The sequence below is a fragment of the Danio rerio genome, chromosome 19, assembly GCF_049306965.1.
Source record: "Danio rerio strain Tuebingen ecotype United States chromosome 19, GRCz12tu, whole genome shotgun sequence".
NCBI classification, from domain to species: domain Eukaryota; kingdom Metazoa; phylum Chordata; class Actinopteri; order Cypriniformes; family Danionidae; genus Danio; species Danio rerio.
In genome coordinates, this window is record NC_133194.1 from 18,873,002 (window position 1) to 18,896,952 (window position 23,951).

The window sequence follows — 23,951 nt, forward strand, 5'->3', positions numbered from 1 at the left end:
GTCACATAATCCTTCAGAAATTAATCTAATTTTATAATTATTAATAATAGTAATATTATAGTATAGTATATCTGAGATTCATTCATTATTTTAATGATACATTTCTACATAAAGATTACTCAGGCTGAGAAGACAGAGTGAAAGCATTTTTTGGTCTTTAAAAGCAAGGTTTGGTGTATTTGTAAGTATCAACAATGGCAGTGCTTGGCGTGGCGTCTGAGGCTGAGACTACACTGATCTTAGGTTAAGCTGTCAACCACTTGTTACCAAGATATTTTGAATTGTGATGATGAGTTCAGGATAGGCAATCGCTGACTTTCTTTAGAAAGTTACATACTTCTAGTTCTGTTAATCTCTAGTTTGTTTAATCTACATAAATTTTGTGATTATCTGGATATTTACCTATGCATGTCTCTGTTTCACACACCTATTTTAGGCTCTAAGGAGACATGCAAAAAATGCAGTGTTGAGGGGCTCCAGGAATGCAGCTGCGGACTACTTTCAAGAAATTACTGTGAATCCATAAAGCAGATTAACAATGTACATCCATTGGGGCTGAATGTTTGCAAGCAAAATTTAGTTGATCCGGCCAATATTAGAATGAATGAAAAAAAAAGAGTCCATGTACATGCAGTTATAAAGTATATATCACTTACTCTGCTTGTGGCAGACTTTCCATGCTTCTTCATAGGGCTATACTCATCCTCTTCTAAGCTTGACTGCTTTCGCTTCTTGCTTCTGCCTTTCCCACTCCCTTTTGATGCTGGTGGTTTCTTAGTGCCTGTATCTGAGTCTGAGTCCCAGACGGATGTATCAGGTTTCTTGGCTTTAACCGGAGCTTTCTTCGGCTTAGGTGGTGTATCTACAGGTTTCTTAGCTGGAGCAATAAAAAATTTAACCATAAACATGAATTAAGATCAATTTTGGCCTAAACTGGTAAGCTATATGGTCACTGTAAACATGCTGTCTTGTCCAATTCATTATTAGTGTTTTGTTCATGTGAAAAGTAAAACAAGATGGTAAATGCAAAAAATGTAGGACAGGACCATGTGGATCTGATACTAACTTTATAAACAGCCACATGCAATTTAGGCATTAAGTTATCATAGTTAACACAATATTTGTACAAAAAGTTTTCATTCACAACAAAAGGAAAATACTCACAAAAAGGGACTTTTCACTTTTAAACAAGAATTCAAATTACAGGTACATTACCTGTTTTTTTAGCAGGTTTCTCAAAAGCAGAACTGCTAGAGTACGATGAGAACACTGGACCTCTGTCACCGTCACTGTCTGACTTCATATCTTAGGAATAAATACATATTATTAAAACATTGTACATTATTAGCCAAGAAGAGTCATCACTTAAGACACACATACCATCATCACTGATCTTGTCATCATAGGTGGTTTTAGATGGCAAAACAGGCTCTGGATTCTTTTTTTTTGCTGTTGAAGTGGGCCTGAAAATAAGACATTAAAACTTGCATGTCACTTTGGGAAATACAGTTAATATTTAGAATTAAATACTAAATTGTTGGACCACAACAAAACTGATAAGGAAAAAATAAAAATAAATTGTCATTACTATTTTCATATTTTTGTTAGGTTATCATTATTGTGAAATGTTTTGTTCCCCATATATATAAAAAAATCTACTACACTGATGTTTGTTTTGACCTGTGAAAATCCACAGCCATATCTTGCAAAGAATTCTCAACCAAATATAAAAAAGAACATTTTGTTTAGTGTTATTAGAAATTATCAAATTAACATTTTGTATAACTGCTTGTATTTAACTGAAATCATTACTTTTGTTGTGACATTTTAATTTCAGTTTGGCTCACTGATGTTCCAAAAGATAACACGATGCATTGAGAGCTGGGAGGTTAAAACTTCTAATGATGATGCCCAATTTTGTTCAAAATACAGTTTAGAAAATAATAATTTAATACAAATTTTACTACTGTCCTTTAAAAATAACCAAAGATATGTGCATGTTTCCTGAAAAAAGTACATTAAATTTAACTAAAAAGAAATTGCTCTTAATGCATCATAAATTGTTTATCATTTAATTAGTAACAGTACAAATTTAAATCGTAACATTTTTTAAATTGTAAAAATTTTTAGTACTATTGTTTTTTTTTACTGCAACAACCAGATAAAGAGTTATAATTATAAACAATTAGAGTTTCATTGCCATAAAATAATAATACAATGCCCAAGATTTATGGAATAAATATAATCCTTGAAATATAAAGTAAAAATGCTTGTGAAAAGCTAGGTTAGATTCACCCATATGTAAATATTTAAACAGAACGTACAAAGTAAATGTTGTTTTTGGAGGAAAAATATCGTCATCATCATCAACTTCATCATCATGTTGCTCTGTGTTTTTGAAGGAGTGTACTGGTGATGCTGAAGCATCGTTCTCCTGTTCTTCATCACCATCCTCCTCTTCCTCTTCCTCCTCAGAGAAGTCAAATGTGTACTTGGCTTTTACAGCTGTGAAACAACAACACAACAGAAAAGTTGTTTCCACCATGGGAAAGTGTTTCAATATGGGAAAAGTTACCGTATGGATTACTTTTGTTAGAAGTTCACCCTAACTTTTACATGCACATTGCACAAAGCTAATGGTTAGTAAATTGGACTTGGCAACAGCATACAGGGTTCATACACATTTTTATTACTAAAATTCCAGGACGTTTCCAAGACTTTTCCAAAGGTTTCAGTTAAATGTTCATGACATAATGCCTGGTGGGCCTTAGCAATCCTACAGGTGGGCCGCAAGAGAATAAGCTTAAAATTAACTCTCAATATTACACTATATTTCCCAGAGCTGAGTTGTGGCTGGAAGGGCATCCGTTTCCTAAAACTGCTGGATAAGTTGGTGGTTCATTCCTCGGTGGCGACCCCGGATTATTAAAGGGCCTAAGCCAAAAAGAACATGAATATTATACTATAATTTTTGGATTGCATTACAATATGCTATATTACAAATGATGGAAGTAATGCACTTTCTCCTGTTTTCTGATTGATCACTTTAAACTGTGCAAAAACAGCCTCATGATCGCTTCTGCAACTAGTACACGCAAGTCTGTTCATTTACAAACTATGCACGAAGAGAAAGTTTCTCTTTGTTTGAACTATTTAATGTATCCGTATAGTTGTCCAAATTAATGTCCTGTGAGTGTTTTACAACGGACGTGCACATATACAGGAGGATCTAGCGAGGCTCAATGGTGTTTTTACTATAGAAGGTAAAATAGACCTATGCAATAAATGTCATGCATGTCAAAACATCTTAGGGGCCCCAAAATCACCTCAGACCCCTGAGGGATAAATGAGTTATTTTACCTTTATGTCACCAGGCTGGACATAAGTAACTACTTACAATTTGAACAATAAAAAAAAAAGAAGAAGAAAAAAGAAAAAAAGATTTTTTTTGAACAGACACACAAACCTGAAGCTCTCCTGGATGTACTGTCTCTAGGAATAACAGGTTCACATTCATCTAGCTCAATATCAGATCGATCATCATCACCACCTTCATCATCATCGGACCATGGATTTCTTTTCTTCACTTTCTTAGCTGGACCTTTAGCACCAGCTGGTTTTCTTTGTCTTGGTGTACCTAAAATTTTATGGCAAAACATGAATCAAAAAAGAACCACATTTGAAAGTTAATTAAGTTAAATGCAGTGGCAAAACGTTATTGTTACCGGGTTCTTTTTTCTCTCTCTTGACCCTTGGAGCTTTGGGTTTGGCTCCTGGGTTGGGAAGGCCAGATGGAGAAATTAGGGAATTCTCTCCTCCATTGGAACCTAGAGCACTGTCATCATCAATCTCCAGCTTCACAGCCGCATCTATCTCACCCTAACATAAACAAATATATTATTAGACATGCACAGAAACACATACTGACTATCAGACATGACATTTATTAGTTGTAATTCAGTCTATTTAGTTATGATTAATATGTTAATTAACAACAATCAAATATTTCAAGAAGAGAAAGTGCACTTACTAATAATAATGCAGTTAGTAATAATAATAATAATAATAAATCTATTTAAAAGGAATTATACAACAAATTTGAACTCTATAAGTGTAAAGAAAACCTTCTGACCGTTCTACAGAAAATAGACTGCAGCTTTTGACTGCTTATTTCCTGCCACTATCTTCAGGTCAGGCCATGACAAGCATTTGTGTTTTTTTTAGTCATTACTTGATTAGCCCAAATGAGTGGAAAGCAATGCCATAATTGGAATTATTATACAAAAAAAGTCAGCCTAGGCAACATGTGGGTCTACAAAGTTGCATGCAGAGCAACACTCTACCTTCTGCAACAACATCTCTTTCATTGAAACACATTCACACCGTTTGCTCAAGCAGAAGAAAAGCAGCGTGTATGTAGAGCAGAAACAGTGCATAAAAATCAGTGGATCTCATCGATGCATTTATTGGGTAAAATTGCTACTTTTTGCTATCATTCAATAAGTTTTTTGGTCATTATCACTGCACTGTCACTTTAATTCAGTGTAGATCCATCGCCGAAATGATTGTGTCACTACTGCTTCAGCTCTGCTCACGCTCCGCACTGACACGCTGCTTTTGCGAAGCTCTGGAAGCTCTAATCTGTTAACATGAACACCGTAAAAACATGTGCTGCTTACGTTTAGCTTATGCATACAACCTGAAAGAGGTGATAGCAACAAAACGGGGACATCCACAATGAACTGACACATAAAGCAGGCTTGCCATGGCATAAAAGGATGATAGTCAGCCATCAATGTACTCTTTTGTTACAATCCATTCTGAATAAACAAACAATGCAGTTTACATGCTTCATCTTTGTTGCAATATTCATTAAGATAAATCTAATCTAATTTTTGTAGCCCAGGCAACTCAGAATTGTAGTTGAGATGTATGTTATAACGGCTCTCGTATTAAAAAAGAGTTTGGTTTAATTTGGCTCAGGCTCATAATTACAGTTAATGTGTCAGACCAGTTCGAACTCAGACACAAGGTGCACAGGCTCGGGAAAGGTTGGGTTAAATTTTTTGGGCTCGATTTAATCTCTAACCACAGGTAAAACGTCTCACTATTACAGTAAATACGTCTAATTTCTGAAAGAAAAAAAAATACACCATAAAGGTCACTTTTTATTATATTGTTTTACTCCACTTATGCTTTTAATACATTTAACTGATATTAAAATAATGACAGTAGCGCCTACTCTTACCTTCTTCTTTTTGGTGAGTTTCTTGGAGGCATCTGCTTTCATAGCCAGTGTAATCTGTGGCTCAACCCTTCGGCCAAATGGAGAGGGCAGAGTTTCCTCCAACTGCATCTTCTTCACTTTAGGTTTGCCCACTTTACCTTTAACCAGTTTTACAGCCTTGCCCAAGTTCACACTCTCTTTTTCCTGCTCCTCTACACGCTGGAAGAAAGACAGACAGAAAGCTCTCAAACACTAATCATCACGCATGATGATTCAACCCAATCCTAAAGCTAACATACTCACATCCAGTTCCTCGATAAAAACGGCCAGATCTTCCCTCCACAGATTTTCTGAAGTCTTGCTCTGGAGTTCATTCAGCTCTGCTTTCTGTATAAAAAAGCACATACTTACAGTAAAAACTGGAGACACCAAACTGCTTCTATTATTATTCAAATCTTTTATGCTATACTAGTTTTTCAATCAGTATTGTGAAATAACAATAACACTTTTATCGTTTTCGATCGGTTTTGGACATATCATCCACCTATCATCCACCCCTAACCTGGGAAGTAGCACTGTTTATGCCTATGCTTCCACAGTACATACAGTACAACAGATTTGGAAAGTCTCACAATAACTCATACATAATGTTACATTTACGGTAAACCATTTAAAGCTCATAGTATACTTCAATTGACACACCGATGATAGTTTTGAGATAACTCATACCTTAAGGTCTCTCTGCTTGAGAAGTTCCTCAACCTTCTCCTTTGTCAGACACCACAGAGGCATGTTGAGAATGTAGTTAAAATTTGGTCCAGAGAAAGAGCCAGAGTCCACTGAGCTGTCACTGTCATTACCACCACCATCCTCTTCCTCCAAAGACTAGCAATGTCATATCATGCAAAAAAAAGTATTTAGATATTGAGCTAAACATAACAAGTTAAATTGAAAGCACAACTGACCATACCATTATCAATACACTCAAAACTCACTTTATTTAGTCTTGTTCCCTGCTTTTTCAGAGGTCGTCACAGTGAAATTACACTAACATTAAAAATTATTATACACATGTTCTATGCAGCAGATGCCCTTCCGACCACAACCCAGCACTGAGAGTGCACTAATTCATAAAACCCCAGTGCTGGGAAACACCCATAAATTCTCTCCTTCACACACTCATACACAACAGTCAATTTAGTTGGTCCAAATTACCTATAGCGGTTGTCATTTGGACTGTGAGGGAAACAGGAGCACCCAGAGACCCACACAAACATGGGGAGAACATGCAAACTGTACACAGAAAGACCTCCTATTATAGCCGGGACTTAAACTAGCCACCTTCATGATTGAAAGGGACAATGCTATGCCCTGAGCCAAACATTTTAGTTTTTTTTTTCATATATATTATTGTAAAACAGTTTAGCCACAATGACAACTATTCAAATTACAACCCTAAATCAGAAAAAGGCCAGTAAAATGAAAGTATTGAAAACGCAAATAAAAAAGAAATTAGTAATTTTCTACATTTACTCTGACTTGTATTTCATTGGAGACAACACAACAAACATTTTTTAATGTATTCCTCATGATTTTTATAAATTTTTTAAATAAACTTGTATTCTAATGTTGGTTCTGGCAACACATAAAAAAAAAAAGTTGGGACAGTAAAGCATGTACCACTTTGTAAGGTTGTGATTCCTTTTCACAACACTTAAAAGATGTTTAGGGTCTGAAGACACCAAGTGGTTAAGGGCCCACTCACACTATGCTATCCGAACCATGCCCAGGCCCGTTTCCCGAATTGTATGAGAAGTGTGAGTGCTTTGAATCGGCCTCAGGCACGGTTCACTTGGCCGGCACTGGCCTGGTTGGAAGAGGTATGCCTGAGCGCGGTTCACTTGGGCCCGAAACTGAAAGCGAGACGTGACTTTTAAGGGACTGTTTCATATATTTATTAATCATTCTTACTGTTTAATGAACGCAAAATGTCTTAGTTTATTAAAGATGCAAACCCCTCACTGCACGACCTGCGCACCTTCAGCAAACCTCCTAATTCCTGAAGTACGAGGACTTTATGATTGTTTATGAGTGTTAAAGGTGGCTGATCTGTTCGGCAAAATATTTGACTGTGTGTCACTGCATATCAAACGACTTAAACAATATAACTAGAGAAATCTTGACTGTGCTGAGCGAGAGCGCTTCTGACCAGCGCATCATTGATGACGCAAGCATGCCTCGGTCCGAATGTAATGTGAGTGCGGGCCATGGGGGGAAACGGGAGGGTGGACAAGTGTGCTTTGGCCCGGGTCAAGGCAACTGTACATAGTGTGAGTACGCCCTAAGTGTTTCAGGTGTAATTTTGTCCACTTCTTTTACCCAACAAGTGAGCAACAGTATGGTGTCTTCGTTGTCGCATTTTGCAATTCAAAATGTGTCACACATTCTATATTGGGACAGGTCAGGACTGCAGGCAGACCAGCCAAGTACCTATATCCTCCACAGCAAAGACTTTGTAATGTGTGCAGAATGTGTTTTTGTGTGTGAATGTGTTCCAAAATCTCTATGTATTTTTCAGCATTAATGGTTCCATCATCAATTTACCTTTATCAAGAGAACTGACACAACCCCATACCATGACAGACCCTGGCCTTTGGACTTACTGTTTGGAGGTTTGGGGGGGCTGTTTTGGGGGGGTTGGATTCTTCCCCCCTTTAGAATTGCCCTATCTGCCCCCCAGCGGCGCCCCTGGACATGTGTGCCGTTAACTGAGGTGCTAGGGTGGATGAATACACTATGTGTTTAGTTGTGTGACTGCCTCTTAAATGTATGAACTCATCTCATACAAAAGCAATATCTAACATCTATACATGCTAACATACCTTCTCTTGAGCTTTGTTCCAGGCTGCAACTGGGTCAGACTCATATCCTCTTTGCACCAGCATGCGGATCAAATCTCTTTTTGATTTGTTCTCTGGCAAAATAACAAACAATTAAAGCACAAAGAGAACACAGGGATTTGTAAGATTTATTCTAGACTTTAAATGGCACATCTATCATTTGTCCTCTTTAGTAAAATAGTACTGACGCAAAGTTTCTACTAACAATTTACTTAATTGTTACCATTGACATTACCTGCAAACATGTTCTGGGTTTACGCAGGCACAGTGGGCTACAGCTATCCCACACCAAACCTAAACAGGCCCAGTGAGGTATGGCCAAGGCTAGACGGAATCTGCTGACGTTTTTTGCTATTTCTGCTGTGAATTTTGGTAAAAAATCTGTGGATTTCTGCGGAATGATTTTGGGAGTATCATAGCTAAAACCTAAATATATGAAATAAACCAAAATACCTTTTTAACTTTTATTTAATGTTTAAAATGCAAATCCAATTAGATTCACTTTATTTGGTAAACAAAGCAAGTCTCTCATATAATATCTCTACTAAAAGACAGAAAATATTACTGTACAAACTGCATTGTACATAAATCTCATGAACATTTTTACATTAGTCAATAATATTACTTTAATTAATAATAAAAAAAGAATAAATACAGATTTACACACATTTACTAAAGTAAATAAACAGAATAAATTATGGGCTAAAAATCAGTGGAAATTTGCAGAAAATCTGCAGAATTCTGTGTGGGGAGATTCCAGTTATTGGTTCACTGCATGCTCTTTGTGAGCACCCCACACTTGCATACAAGACCAGCTCTTTTTAGCCCAGAGTGGCTCTTTTTTAGGGCCCATACAGGTTTTTTTTCGTGTAGGGAGTCCACTTTCGTTTCCCATTCCCTGTTTTACATTCGGAGAAATAATCACTGCCATCCATTTATTGACAGATTACACAGGAAGAATGAGTTTTGCCAATGAATATTTTTTAATAATTATCTTTTTTTCATACAAAGAGATATACAATATATAGCAGATAGGGAATGACAGCAAGACAGACAATGAGTATTTTAGCACAAAAACATATTTTCCACTGTAATTATTTTTTATTTTAAAAGTTGATTTTGTTTTATTTTTATAAACAATTTGTAATTCCTTTCGCAGTATTAGAGTTAGTGTGGGCCTAGTGAGGGCTGACAATGCAGGCAAGTATGGGCCAATGAGCAGTATCTCAGAAGTGCCTTCTGTTTGCAGACCACTGGGGGCCCTTAGTCTAGAACTAAGTGTAAAGAGCAGAGGTGCCCAAACTCGGTCCTAGAAGATCAGTGTCCTGCATAGTTTAGCACCAACTTCCTTCAACACCTGCCTGGAACTTTCTAGAATATTTAGAAAGAGCTTGATTAGCTGGTTCAGGTGGGTTTAATGGGGGTTGGAACTAAATTCTGCAGAGCACCGGCCTACCGGGACTGAGTTTGGGCACTCCTGTTATAGAGCAACTTAGTATAGTTTACCAAATACAGCAGCTGTTGGAACAAATAATGTATTTTGTGACTTTTTTTAACAAAGAATTTAGTTGATTAGTTTTTGAATATGTGATTTATTCATAAGACCAGGGCCTATTTGAAAATGTGTTTTGATGCGTCATTAATTGCTTACGTTCCTGCCAAGGACACCCTTCTAGTGGACAGTTATTCTGCACTTGGATTTCTGTATAGTTGTTAAACACACTGCAGACTTTGGGTGTTAAGTGCAGGTTTTATGTATTTTTTCCTAATCTTTGAGCAATATCATCAAGACATTAGAATACTTAAACACTACTTTTTTATTAGTAACAGCTTTTGTCCGGCTGTGATCAACTTAAGATGTGAAAGTAGTTACATACACAGTAGGGTTTTCCGTTATTTCTATATTTCTTTACACGCTTGTGTCATTGAATTGTTGTTTAAATTTAATTTCACGTTCATGACACTGCGATATTGCTGCAATGCTAATCTACAGTCATGACACAATGCTACTCATTTGAAGTATATGCATAACTTGTGTTTTTCAGCCAATGACAAACTACTGGTGAAAGGTTATAAGGTTATTTCACAGCATCGACCTCATTATGTTATTAAAATACAATCATTTAAATAAATGTAAGCATTCATTTTGTCGTTCTAGCATAAAATGAGATGACAGACCGAGTAACTGCTAGCGCCGTCAGTCCCAGCAGGCCAGCACAGAAACTCCATTTAAAATACTGAGGTAAAATAAATGTTCATATTTTAAAGAGATGGCAAGGAAAAATGGAATTTAATGCAGTGCTTCGTGTCCGGTATGAGATCCCACTTTATATCAAATATCTAATCTAAACGTGGCAATTTTGTAATGGAAAGACAGTTCACTGGAAGCCGTCGGGCTGGCTGGCTAAAAAATTTTAAGTCTGTCTGCATATACATCATTGCTCATACACAAACACACACACACACACATGGACAGGATAAACAAAAAGTTGATGTATGAATAAAAATCTTACCAATCGATAGTTTTCCTTCAATCTTCTCTAGAACAAATCGTGCCTGGTTTGACAGTTTGGCAGATTCAGCACCCAAACTACCCACCAGCCAGTCTTTCCTCAATTTATAATAATGTAGGCGCAACTCAAAAAACTCTTTCAAGATCTCCTGTACAGACTCGTATCGCTTCATACAGCCCATGTGATCAAACAGCACCTATCAAAGACAGAAGTATGAGAAAAATAATGTACTGTAGAGCTAAAATAATTGTTTAAAACTCAGACTATTAGTAATATAGTTTCACATTTTAATTGTAAAACATTGTTAATTATTAAGTCCCTCAAAATACCATGGTTTGAAAAAACAAAACAAAATGACAGTAAACACTGTCAAGTGCAAAACATTACAAGTTTCTCTCTTGCATAATATAGTAGTGCTGCAGTGCAACTGTATTGTAATGCAGTGTTTGCTTTGCTTTGGTATTTATGATGTTAATGTGTATGAATTGTAGGATGGGGTAGAGAAATTCAGACAAAGTTTAAATCTACTGTTTTCGAATTATCGTCTTTTAATTCCTGAGGCAAATTAAAGAGCATACTGTAGGTTAGACACCCCAGTGAGACAATGTGTGTAAGAGTAAAGTAGGAACTAGATTTTCTTTAAAATATACATTAAAGTTTATTATTAAGCCATTTGGAGTCGTTTTTAGTCACGGAAATTTGCTTCCGCATCTGAAAAATCGCCAGACCGGAAGTGACGTTGGATAAGGGAGTTCGCGCAAATAACACTATGAAGACAACGGATCGCGGTGCGCGTTTAGATGCCGAGATAAGATATTCTGAGAGACTCACACAAACAACAGACCACAGCCATACAATTATAAGCCTGTGGACAGACCAGCAGACAGAACAGCAGTCAGAGAAGTGTAATTTAACTCTATTGTGAGAAGAACCGAGCAGGTTTATAGTGAGACTAGTGTTGGCTTACAGAGAGATATGCACAAAATCTTTTCTGGCAATAGCAAAGCTAGAATTAATCATCTATAAATATTAATACTTACCAGTAACAAAAACTAATGAGCATTTAAGTTATGCCACATTGACCATATTTTTTAATAGTAGATAAGTGAACACAAAACACAAATAACACAGAACATCTGGAATAATGCAGAAACATGTAAACAAGGTACTGGAAAATCTTTTTATTATACAAAAGGATTTCGGAGCTTTTGTATTATAATAAAAACAACATCAAATATTAAAACAATTAAAATAAGTTTTTAAATATGTGTCTTTTTGTCATTTTTTTCATTGGGTATAAGATTATCTGTATCAGATCCCATTTAGGCAACAATCCATAAAAAGACAAGTATAGTTGTTACAGTATAAAATATTTACAAAGATTTGATTAACAGATCTGATCTGCATTTATGGTTAAATAAACTTCAAGTTCAGATTCTAATTCAACTCAAGTTCAAGTTTTATTTATATAGCACAAAATCATAAGCAGTGTTAATACCAGCATTTTTACTCTTTATATATGTATAGGTATCTGTGTGAGTGTGTGTATACTGAAAGAAAAATATATTATCTGGCCCATTTAAAAGTAAACCTAAAATATTTTTTCAGTAAGTTGCCCAACATTTATGTGGGTACCGCACTATCATGTCTTTAATGTGTACGAGATTGTGAATGCTGTGTAAAAAGATGCCGACAGCCTCATCCTTGTAAACCCGCTGGAAGGATCTAGAAAGGAGAGCAAATGTAATGCAAAGTTCTGCATTCTCGTCGAGCCTGTGAAGACCTCCAGGGCCGGCGCGTCCATGGCGGCGTCCGCGACACTACCCTCACCACCCGCGTCCTCAGTTATGTCCGCGCATAGGGCAGCAGAATAGAGAGGCTGGCATCCGCGACACTACCCTCACCACCCGCGTCCTCAGTTATGTCCGCGACACCTCCTCAGTTATATCCGCGCATAGGGCGGCGTCCGCGACACCTTCTTCACCACCCGCGTCCTCAGTTATATCCGTGCATAGGGCAGCAGAATAGAGAGGCTGGCGTCCGCGACACCTCACTCACCACCCGCGTCCTCAGTTATAGATTTTAAAATTCACCGTATGTTTTATAATATAACATAATACAGAAAACCCAGCCACATTTGCAGACCCCTGGATAGTGAACTGCAAACCATCTTACAAAACTTATACAGTAGACTGTACCGTGTACAGCTCTCATTTTCATCGAGCTGCATCTTCGACTGATCCAGGAGTGTTTTTCGCCATTCGCGTCTTATCAAATTCATCCCATTTCATGAACCAAAATAGCGACAGGAAACTTGTGGACTTGATCTGTTGACAGGCTGGAGTTTGTGCAGTTCCCATAAACACAATAATATAGCATGATGATGATAAATTACGCCAAAACTAACAACCATTTCTGCTATAAGCTCCTCTGCCCCACTGTATGCAGCGCACGTCTGTCAGATAAGTCCCGCTTTTGACGTCACCGGGGTGGTTAGAAAAATAAGCCGAAGTGGAAAACAGACAAATTTTCTTTATATTTGTGCCTTTGCACTTCATAAAACATTTTGGTAACACTTTACAATAAGGTTCATTAGTTAATGCATTTACTAACATGAACTAATCATGAACAACACATGTACAGCATTTATTAATCATAATTAAACATTTACTAATGCATTATTAACATCCAAGTCCATGCTTGTTAACATTAGTTAATGCACCATGAGTTAACATGAACTAACAATGAACAACTGTATTTTCATTAACTAACGTTAACTAACATGAACAAATACAGTACTAAATGTATTGTTCATGGTTTGTTCATGTTAGTAAATGCATTAATTAACATTAACTAATGAACCTTATTGTAAAGTGTGACCAACATTTTATTATGGTATTTTATGGTATTATAGAGTACTTTCACAAACGATTTTACCTTTTTTTGAAACAGTTTTTTAACCTACAATATGCTCTTTAAAATGAACATGGCTTGGCATTAAATAAATTGCTCAAATGATTTTTTTCGTACTATGTATATTCAAGACAAAATTAAAAAAAAAATATTTTAAAAACATACATAGCGAGATGAAAGAAGCTGTCCATGAAAAATGAGAGCTAAAAAATATGCTGTGTTAAAAAAAAATAGAATATTAAAATTAAATGCTACTTTTAGTGCCATTTCTTTGAATATTTACTAGTTTAAAATTGTTGTTGAACATTATACGTTGTATTTTTTAACTGAACTGAATTTTTTGGAAGTGAATTAAGGTGAATATTGAATTTAAGCACTAAAAGGTGTGTGTGTAAACAGTACTGAGGTTTGGTTCGCATTGCCAACAATAATAATGATTCTGTTGGCTTCATTGGACATGGATCTTCAACATGCACTAGGTTGGTATGCTGCCAAGAGTGATGTGGCCAGGATGAAAATACCAACTACCACAACCTTCTTGAGGGAATGTTTTATCTTTCCCTGGAAGATGGGATTGAAAAGATGGCACCTTTCAAATCCAGCATTGTGATTGGATGACTGTGAGGTGGTCACATTTGCATAGTTATTGTCCACAGTTAAAACTATTTAAAAGTATTGAAATATTTTACATGCATAATTTATTTTTCTTTGGGGAAGGCCTCATGATCCCCCATAAGAGCTAGAAGCACACTTGGAAGCATACCATTCCAGTGCATGCTGAAGGTCCATATCTGTCGCCACTAGCTTGCATGGTTTGGAATCTGTAGAACTATGCAGCGATGGGTTGCTCTTTAGTTTTTGGACTCTCAGTAGTGATTATTAAACAACATTGAACTGAGCTGAACTGAACTTAAACTTTGAAAAATTAACGACACCGTTTCAATTTATGATCTTTTATGTGAAGCTGCTTTAAAATAATCTACATTGTAAAAGCACTATACAAATAAAGGTGAAAAGTTGAAAAAAAGTGATGAAGCCAACCGAAGACCATAATTAGCAAATAGCAGAGATGTCATCCCGTGGTCCCCAAACAAGACCCCCTAACCCTAGGCTCTACCAAGAAATTCTTTCCACAAAAATGAGAAACAAACTGGTCACAAAGGGCAGCCCTGCTGGTGTCCAACATGCACCAAGAACAAGACTTATTGCCAGCAATGAGATCCACACACTGCTCTGTTCATACAGGGATCAGACAGCCCCCACAGAATGCCATGAGATAAAAAAAAAATAGAGAAATACATGTGTGTGCACATGAACAGTATATTTTCAAAAACTCTGTTTAAAAAATCATGTTTTTTACTTGTGTGCTGAGGAAAACAATTGCAAAAACATGATTTATACCAAATCAAAACATTAGTGCCAAGAGGAATTAAATTGTATGATGTTAATGACATTTAAAACTTAAATTTTCATAAACATCCATTTAATGACAGTGCTCTTAATGCTAAATAACCCTGAATAGAGTGTGAAATTTTGTTCGCTTGAATCAGAAGCATTAGAAGGGACGTACCATGGAGTTACAGGTGAGTGATGACTGTAATTTGAAGACCTTGTGAAGACCGGCTGCCTCTGCCTGTGCCAGTTTCTCCTCTGTCATGCGCACCACAAACTTCACAGTAGTGTCAGTGTGGTATTCCTTATAGTCGCTGATCAGAGGAGGGGTTTTATCTGTTCCTTGGAGCATGGGCTCCAGAACTGACTCTTTGTAAGCCTAAAAAAGAAAAGAAAATAGATTATATAAGATAATTCCTGGACTCTTCAGTACAGCATGATTCTAATTAATACATATTTCATTAAAACAAGACAAGTGACCTTACCTGAGTCCATGTACGAACAGGAAGTTCACTAATCTCGATGGTATTTTTGTCTAGCACGGACACTTCTCCACTGACCAAATACTGGTTTTGTCCCAGTTCATGAATGGTACCTTTAAAGTTCTTGTAGCTGGGAAGCTAACAAAACGTGAAATAAATAGAATGAGCATTTCAAGTTTAAACCAAACTTGAGCTTGATGATCAATACATTTTTACAGAAAAATGCACACCTTCAAACTGATACAAAACAATTGTATTTAAAGACAATAATACCCCTTATAATAAGGAAGAAATATTAGTATACTTCTTTTAAAAAAAGTAAATATATAAAATAAATAAAAAAGCAGTCTACCTTTTATGTACTTCTTTAAATGTATTTTCTTAAAAAAAAGAAGATTAATGTTTAGAAGTTTAAGAGTATTATTAGAATACTTATTTTAAAGAAACAAAAAATAAAGTATACTTTCAGTTTGCTTTTTATAAACTTCTTTGAAATGTACTTTGGGTATTTCTCAGAAACATTGAACTTAAATATACTTGACTTGTACTGACAGAAAAGTTTAGTATATTTTAAATACTTGTTCAGTGACAAATACTTAGTAGTATATTTTAAGTATACTTGGATTGTAGTTGTTTTTACTCTTGATTGAGTGGCCTATTTATATTATTACATACTCCTCTGGTTTTAGAGATAAAGCTAGCCCTGAACCTAACCACATGTTTGAGCTGTCTGAAATGAAAATAGTTGAAGGGCCATATCGTAAAATACAACAGTGTTATTGTTTTGCCTAAAGATGCAAATGTTTTTCTCTACTTTTTTATAACATCTATTTGAATGACACAGTTTAACTAAAGCCTACACCAGTGGAAAAATAGTATTCTTATTAAATAAGATTCAAATCTTGTTTTAAAAGTATTTTTAAATTTTGTGTTTGGTATATTATAAGAATTGTTAGCACATTGGGGCAAAGTCTATCTGCAAACCAAAATCAGCAAACCATTCACTCATTCATCTTCTTTTCGGCTTAGTCACTTCATTAATCTGGGGTTGTCACAGCGGAATGAACCGCCAACTTATCCAGCATATGTGTTTTATGCAGCGGATGCCCTTCCAGTTGCAACCCATCTCTGGGAAACACCCATGCACAACGGACAATTTAGCCTACCCAATTCACCTATACTGCATGTCTTTGTTCTGTGGGGGAAAATCGGAGCACCCGGAGGAAACCCACGCGAACGCAGGGAGAACATGCAAACTCCACACAGAAACGCCAACTGACCCAGCCAAGGCTCAAACCAGCAACCTTCTTGCTGTGAGGCGACAGCACTACCTACTGCGCCACTGCGTCGCCCATCAGCAAACTAAAATATAAGATGAAAAGATATTTGAAAAACAAAAAGAAAATACTGTTATTTGGGTCAGAGTCATTATTTGAAACTTGTTAATGTGTTGTTTTTATGTATATAGACGCACACACAATACAAACAAAACAGTATGACTTGAAAAGTATGAAAAAGCGAGCAGATATTACAATATATATTCCCTGTCTTCAGCCTAGTCTTTTTTTCATGCAGCTAACAGAAGCTATCAGACATAATTTTTAATCTTAGCTTATGCTATTTCTGTATCTGAATAACATGTTTGTTTCTGCATTCTCTAAGCATGTGGCAAGTATTTGTGCACTCCAATGCTTCATATTTCAGTGCAGAATAAAACAGAGATTAAACACAGGAACACTATTTGGGCAGCAATTGTTCATATTGTGGCTTTTCCTCCTTTCTTATCAACACGTGGCTGCAGAGACACCACATCAGGTGCACTGCTGGTCACCATGCTTTCACTTTGCACAGCTTTCAATTAAGGCATGGATTCCAACCAGGTCCTCTGTGCTACTGACACTTAAATTGCAATAGGTGTTTGTCCTCAGAAAAATGTTATGTCGCACTGGTTGAAAGTCTCTTCACATTCCAATATTAATGATGAAATTAAATGATCTACATGTACACTGCTCAAAAAATAAAGGAAACACTAAAATTACACATCCTAGATCTGAATGAATGAAATATTCTTATTAAATACTTTCTTCTTTACATAGCTGAATGTGCTGACAACAAAGTCACACAAAAATTATCAATGGAAATTAAATTTATTAACTCATAAAGGTCTGGATTTGGATTCACACTCAAAATTTAAAGTTTAAATTAAAATGTGTTACCATGGGTAGAGGATCCTGATGGTTGAGCATACGGTTGATGTTGTTGACAATCTCTCGTGGGTCATAATTGGGAATCTTGCATGCCCACCCAGTCCCAATACCCTCAGCTCCATTTACCAGTACCATGGGAATTATGGGTATGTACCATTCTGGCTCCACCTTCTGGTTGTCATCATATAGAAACTTTAGCAGACTGGAGTCCACAGCAGGAAACAGCAGTTTGGCCAATGGACTAAGTGATAAAAGAAAAAAATGTTTTCTTTTTAACAATTTTGGTGAGTGCGTGTGTGCCATATAGGGTTATAAATTCAATATTATAGTTATTAACATTAATGTTTATAACTATGTGATACTGAATGAACAAATCAAATGAAAGCAGGTGTCAAATGGATAAACCCTTTAATTGTTTGAAATACGTTTCTTAGAGGTTTTCAGCTTTCTTTGGATTAACTTCTTTTGTGTTTAACTTCTCATAAAGCTCATAAAGGTTTAAAACCTCTTGAGGGTGAGTACTTTTTCCCTTTTGGGTCAACTAACCCTTTAAGGTATTTATTAAACTGTCAATAAAAGCACTAGAGCTACTTGATGCCTATACCTACCTAAATGTACCTATATAAACAAAATTGATAACAATTGATAATGAACATAACTCATTTGTGCTTATGAATGTACTGATAAATTGACATAATTATTTCTAATTACTTTATAAGAATGGGCATTAAAACATGTATTAAAATATGTATAATATATATATAGGTGGATAAAGTGAGGGGGAGGCTGGCCCCTCACTTTGCAATTCATTATCAAAACGAATAATATCTTACCTAAGCATAGTAAAGATGTAACGAGGACTGGCAGCATCTTTACCCCCATTAATACGGGTACCGAACTGTCCGAGAGGCTGAAGGATGTTGACATTGTTGCTGCCGACAAAGTTCTGGGCCAAATTCACGATAGTCATCATCAGGGCTTGCTGCAGAACAGATATATTTTCTTGTAAGAACATCTTTCATTCTGTTCAATGTGATCTATTTCCAAACTCAATTATTACATATGATCCTTTATCATTTGTGGTTCTATTAGTTATGATTAATTAATATATTTACCTTCAATACTTATACAGCATTTATTACTCATAGTTCAGTATTGCATTATTAAAAACAAACGTTATTTTTGTTTACATTAGTTAATGAGCTCTGTGAGTTAACAATGACAAACAATTAATGACTTTCATTAACCAACATTTGTCCTTGTATTTTGATCTTGTTTGATGTCTCGCAATTTCAGTCATGTTCGGTTTCAGTTTGCACCAGAACATCATTGGCACATTTGTGAGAGCATGGCTCTCACCATGTGCTCTAGTCTCGCATGCTGTTTTGTATCTTGAGGTTTCATTTGTGTAGAACGTGGCTCATGTTTACATGTAGTTTATGCCTATGTTCTTGTTCTATAAGCACATGGTGCTGTTTTTTTTTGCCATGTGCTCTTTTGACTACTGTCTAGTCCAGGGGTGACTTGACCCCTGGTTTAGCCACACCATTCATTTTTTCCTATTATTAGTTGTCTACTTGCCCTGCCCATTCTCTATCACCTCATGATTTGCTCCCTTTATAATCTTGTGCTTGATTCCTGAGCAAAATAGGTCATGCTTCTTACTTTGCTTATTTTTTAACTTAAATAAAAATAAAATTTCTTGCTTCCAGGAATTCTCACGGCATACCATCACCCCAAATTCTCACAGTTGCCATGATATCTTACAGTTGTGTAAAATGTGTTTTTCAAGAACCAAGCAAATAAATCAACCTTTAATCGGCACTTCACAAAAACAAACAAAAAATTGCAATTATTTACCCTAGTGATGACCATGGTAAAAAAATGGTAGAATGATAAAAGGTACAATGGTCAAGAATTTTTTGCTACAAACCTCGCCATGATGATATGCAGACATCTCAGCCACAGATCCGGCCAGCTGGGCCACTTTGACTTCTCTTTTATCGTTCCTTTTTACACAGGTAAACAACACCTTCCTCTGGCCTGGCTTTAGACCTGCATACAGCAGATGACATAAACATGAAGTTTAGAAACCCAGTTAAACCCAGGACACAGTTATTCCAAAAGATATAAATTTGCTCAGCTAATAAAAAAAACACACATTAGAAACACACAATCTTTAAGTTTAATTGATAAAAAAATACATAATTGAAAATACATACCATCAACAAGTGATGGAATTGAACGCTCATTGTCAGAATTGGAGAAGAGGATGAGTTCTTTATTGATGAAGTCATTGTAGGACAGGTGTCGTGTTGATGTGCCATACAAGTATTGCTGTAATGAGAAAATAAGAAAGTGTATCAGTTCATAAAATAATTCACTTTTTTGGAAAAATTCCCTAGCTTTTTTTATGTTCTGTTATAATATATTTTACATGCTTTCTAAGCTTAAATTGTCGTACATTCTTGCCATTTTAGTTTGTAGACTGAAACCTCTGCCATTTATCTGTATCCACGTCACTTATGGGTGAATAATGCCAGAGCCGCACTAATTGTTCGAGCCATTTTCAGGCCTTTCTGTTGAGCATGGGAACACAATTATTAATCTCAGGGGCTTAAGAACCCGCTCAACAATGCTCAAAAAGCAAGCGACATAATATTTATATTTGTTTATTTGCTATAAATGTTTTCTTTTAGCAGGTCAAAATAAAAGTACAGTTCATATATCTGACTGCTTGTATTATTTATATAAATAATACATAAATAAAAAAAAATTATAAATGATACATTGTAATACAAGAGTTATGTGAAGAAAAACCTAAAATTGTTTTAAGTATTGTCAATGCACTGGGAATGTCATAAAATTTAATGTGGAAAATGTAACACAATCTAAATGTAAGCGTTTTAAAGGTTGTATATATCAATATATGCCGTTAAAGTGAGAATTATTAGTCCCTGGAGTCTTCTGGAGAAAGTCTTTGTTTTATTTGGGCTAGAATAAAAGTTTTTAATCTTTTTAATGAACATTCTAAGGTCAAAATTATTAGCACTATTAAGCTATATATTTTTTCAATAGTCTACAACAGGGTTTTTCAAACTGTGGGGCAGGGTGCCAGCACCTATTAAGTCGTGCACTCGAGTAAATTATGATGACAATTTTTATGCATTCACTAGAGTGAATATGATAAACGTTAGCTCCACAGCTAACTTTCAGGCACATGTAGAGTTAATGCATTCTAGTTAAACGTTCTAAATGTTTGAAAACCCCTGGTTAAACTATCGTTATACAATAACTTGCCTAATTACACTAACCTGCCTAGTTAACCTAATTAACCTAGTTAAGCCTTTAATGTCACTTTAAGCTATATAAAAGTGTCTTGAGAAATATCTAGTAAAATATGTACTTTTATCAGGGCAAAGATAAAATAAATCGGTTATTAGAAATGAGTTATTAAAACTATTTTGTTTAGAAATGTGTTAAAATAATCTTTAAGTTAAAATTAAAAATGGGGGGCAAAATAAACAGGGGGGCTAGTAATTCTGACTTCAACGGTATATGATGTTATATATATATATAACTGTGCAGCGCTAGTGGGAACGGAAAAATGTGCTCATTACTATAATTAATACATGTTGCTTGATTTGTTCAAAAACAAATAATGATTAATACTTACATTTTAATCAGATTTTAAGTAAATTAATACTTAAATACTTAAAGGTCTAATTAAAGCTAACTCCAGTGTTGCAAACAAATGACTAGCTACCTGTGCATGTGTTAGTACCATGCACATCTCAGTGATAATGACTAAACAATATTTCTGTAAATACCCATAAGCATAATACTTAATACGCTGCGTTTGCTTGAACAACTGGAAATACTTTTCATTTGACATGGAGTGTATAATGAATGCATTACCTCAGGAAGTCCATGCATCCTCCTTTGTCGTCTGTCCTCCATGAAATTAGTCAGCCACTCTTTCCTGTCATCCGTTTTCTTCTTGCTGAAAGCCTACAGACATTATGTTCAAGTAATATGCAGTTAATTATTGAACAAATGCAATACTTCATCAACATAATTAGTGAATAAACTAACCAGTGTAATGGCCGCATCATCTTCAGTACCATTGTACTTGAACATAATGCGATGTCTTTCCATGTCTGAAAAATATTCCTTCGCTTCTTTGCTTGTGCTGGTACCCAAACCTGACAAATATGTAAAAAACATTTAGCCAAAAACTGCCACTTGTTTATAAATGCAGACTAATAGAAACAGAAAACCAACCTTTGTAGTACTTTATGTGCCAAGTTTTATAACTTTCTGTATGCTTCTTCCATTCTTCAAACTCTGGTATGCTGTAGAATGATACTTCCTGTTTATTCTTACTGGCCTGAGGAAAGAGTTTTAGAAACAAGTATAAAAACCTGCACTGATAAACTAAACATTTTCATTGCACAATCATTATACCTTCACAATAGGTGTGATGAACTCCTCCAGAAAGGTATGCTTCAGCAGGGATGGCCAGTTATGATGGAAGAAGTTAATCAGAAGACCCTTTATGTGAGAACCATCTTGATCCTGTTTAGAAATAAAAGAGGAATAGGTCGTGCATGCTTGCTGTACAGACACATTTACTTAAAAGGTGAGGTATCAAGCTCATTTTGCCCAATATCATGTTAATCTTGAGTACCTATAAGGTAGTTCAGCATCCATAGTATCCCTGAAATGTTTTAGTTTTTAATACTCTAAGAGGAAGAAACAGCTTTAAAATTAGCTATTTTTTAAATGCAGGCAGATCTGAATACTGAGTCAACAGGACTTGCTGCAGAACATGTATATTTTTTTGTAAGAACAACTTTCATTCTGTGATATATTTACAAAATAAAATTTTCACATATGATCTTTGATAATTTGAGGTTCTATTAGTTATTAGTTGATATACTAGCCTTCAATACTCATACAGCATTCATTAATCATAGTTCAGTGTTTACTAATGCATTATTAAAAATCAAAGTTGTCCTTGTTAACATTAGTTAATGAGCTCTGTGACAACAGTCAATGAATTACTTTATTTTCATTAACCAACTTTTTCCCTTATATTTTGATCATCTTGTTTGATGTCTCTCTTTTGAGATGAGATCTGAGTACTGAGTCATCAGCATGCAAGCTTAACAGAGCTTCAGAGAAAGACAAGATCGCAAAAATTGCTTGCCAAAGGTCAAAAATGATCAGTGTTTTAAGTAAGGTACTATTTGAGGTTTGAATTGAGTACACATATTTACTAGTAAAATAAAATGTGGGGTTTGTAAAATACATACTGATGTCTATGGAAAATGACAATAATAATCATTTCAACATTGTCTAATGTTGTGTGTTACTCACAACTGATATATTATAACACATATATTTGCTGCGTCCCAAATGGCACACTATACACTATGCACTCACAGACTATGTATGTACTTTTGCACTTACACACTCAACAGCATAGTATATGTATGTAGTGTCATCCCAAATGCAACACTAATGTTTTTTTACTAAGCGGAAATTAAACCCATTTCCTAGATGACGTTTGACGGTTGCCAAATTTGTGAAATAAATGAACAAAGTACTAAATAATACCTACCATGAGTGTTGCCACATTCTCCATTCGGAGGCGCTATAATCACTCTGATAGGAGAATTTGCTTTCACAATCCAAAATAAATATTGTTATCCAACATGTGCACTCGATAACTCCGCCACTTCTGCTACGTGAGCAAAATTGCAGTCGTTGAGTATGTGTAGTGTCCAACATTACACACTTAATTTTACCGGTCGAATGAGTGCTTTTTTGAATTTTCAGTGTAAATGCACTACTTACACTTTATACAACAAAATGGAGTAGAATAGTCCATAAGTATGTAATTTGGGACGCACCTATTGTGACGAGTGTCCCAAGGAGATATAAGTATCGTCCTGGAGAGCAACAAGGAACACCTGGGCCCTCCTATTCACAACTAATCAGCACCAGCTACAAATCATTTAAGACTGGCTACATAAGCCACACAGAGAAAACCAGAAGTGGAGATGCATTAGGATAAAAAAAGCAATAACGCTTATTTTCTCTTTCTTTTCTCCAAACAGCAATTGGTGACTGATTGGCTTCCCAGACACTCCTCATAGGCACTGAGCACCCCACGAACAGGAGCACACCACCCACTGGAGCACCCCTTGGGATCTTGCACTCATTCACCCTTGATGTAAATAAGCACATCCTCTGAGGTCTAAACTTGGTTTTCTTATCGTGTGATTCTTCACCCCTATACACTAGTGGAG

The 23,951-nt window shown here is 35.8% G+C and overlaps 1 protein-coding gene across 4 annotated transcripts in view; it reads right to left on the reverse strand.

The window, feature by feature from the left end:
- The window catches only part of top2b (DNA topoisomerase II beta), a 97,143-nt gene that overhangs the window by 22,918 nt on the left and 50,274 nt on the right, over positions 1 to 23,951 (reverse strand). For 3 of the 4 annotated variants that reach the window (XM_005159507.5, XM_068215173.2, NM_001045191.2), the window contains exons 14-34: positions 22,102 to 22,212; positions 21,919 to 22,024; positions 21,730 to 21,839; positions 21,553 to 21,645; positions 19,857 to 19,971; positions 19,568 to 19,689; positions 18,468 to 18,616; positions 17,644 to 17,875; positions 15,431 to 15,565; positions 15,124 to 15,324; positions 10,641 to 10,836; positions 8,110 to 8,201; positions 5,957 to 6,112; positions 5,531 to 5,614; positions 5,249 to 5,446; positions 3,726 to 3,879; positions 3,467 to 3,637; positions 2,325 to 2,505; positions 1,381 to 1,463; positions 1,216 to 1,305; positions 657 to 877 (exon numbers count right to left, since the gene is read on the reverse strand). In XM_005159507.5, coding sequence (XP_005159564.1) covers positions 657 to 877; positions 1,216 to 1,305; positions 1,381 to 1,463; positions 2,325 to 2,505; positions 3,467 to 3,637; positions 3,726 to 3,879; positions 5,249 to 5,446; positions 5,531 to 5,614; positions 5,957 to 6,112; positions 8,110 to 8,201; positions 10,641 to 10,836; positions 15,124 to 15,324; positions 15,431 to 15,565; positions 17,644 to 17,875; positions 18,468 to 18,616; positions 19,568 to 19,689; positions 19,857 to 19,971; positions 21,553 to 21,645; positions 21,730 to 21,839; positions 21,919 to 22,024; positions 22,102 to 22,212 — 3,000 coding nt within the window. Of the gene's footprint in view, positions 1 to 656; positions 878 to 1,215; positions 1,306 to 1,380; positions 1,464 to 2,324; positions 2,506 to 3,466; positions 3,638 to 3,725; positions 3,880 to 5,248; positions 5,447 to 5,530; positions 5,615 to 5,956; positions 6,113 to 8,109; positions 8,202 to 10,640; positions 10,837 to 15,123; positions 15,325 to 15,430; positions 15,566 to 16,786; positions 17,876 to 18,467; positions 18,617 to 19,567; positions 19,690 to 19,856; positions 19,972 to 21,552; positions 21,646 to 21,729; positions 21,840 to 21,918; positions 22,025 to 22,101; positions 22,213 to 23,951 lie in introns of all 4 variants that reach the window. The other variant, XR_012394698.1, reaches the window with a different exon arrangement.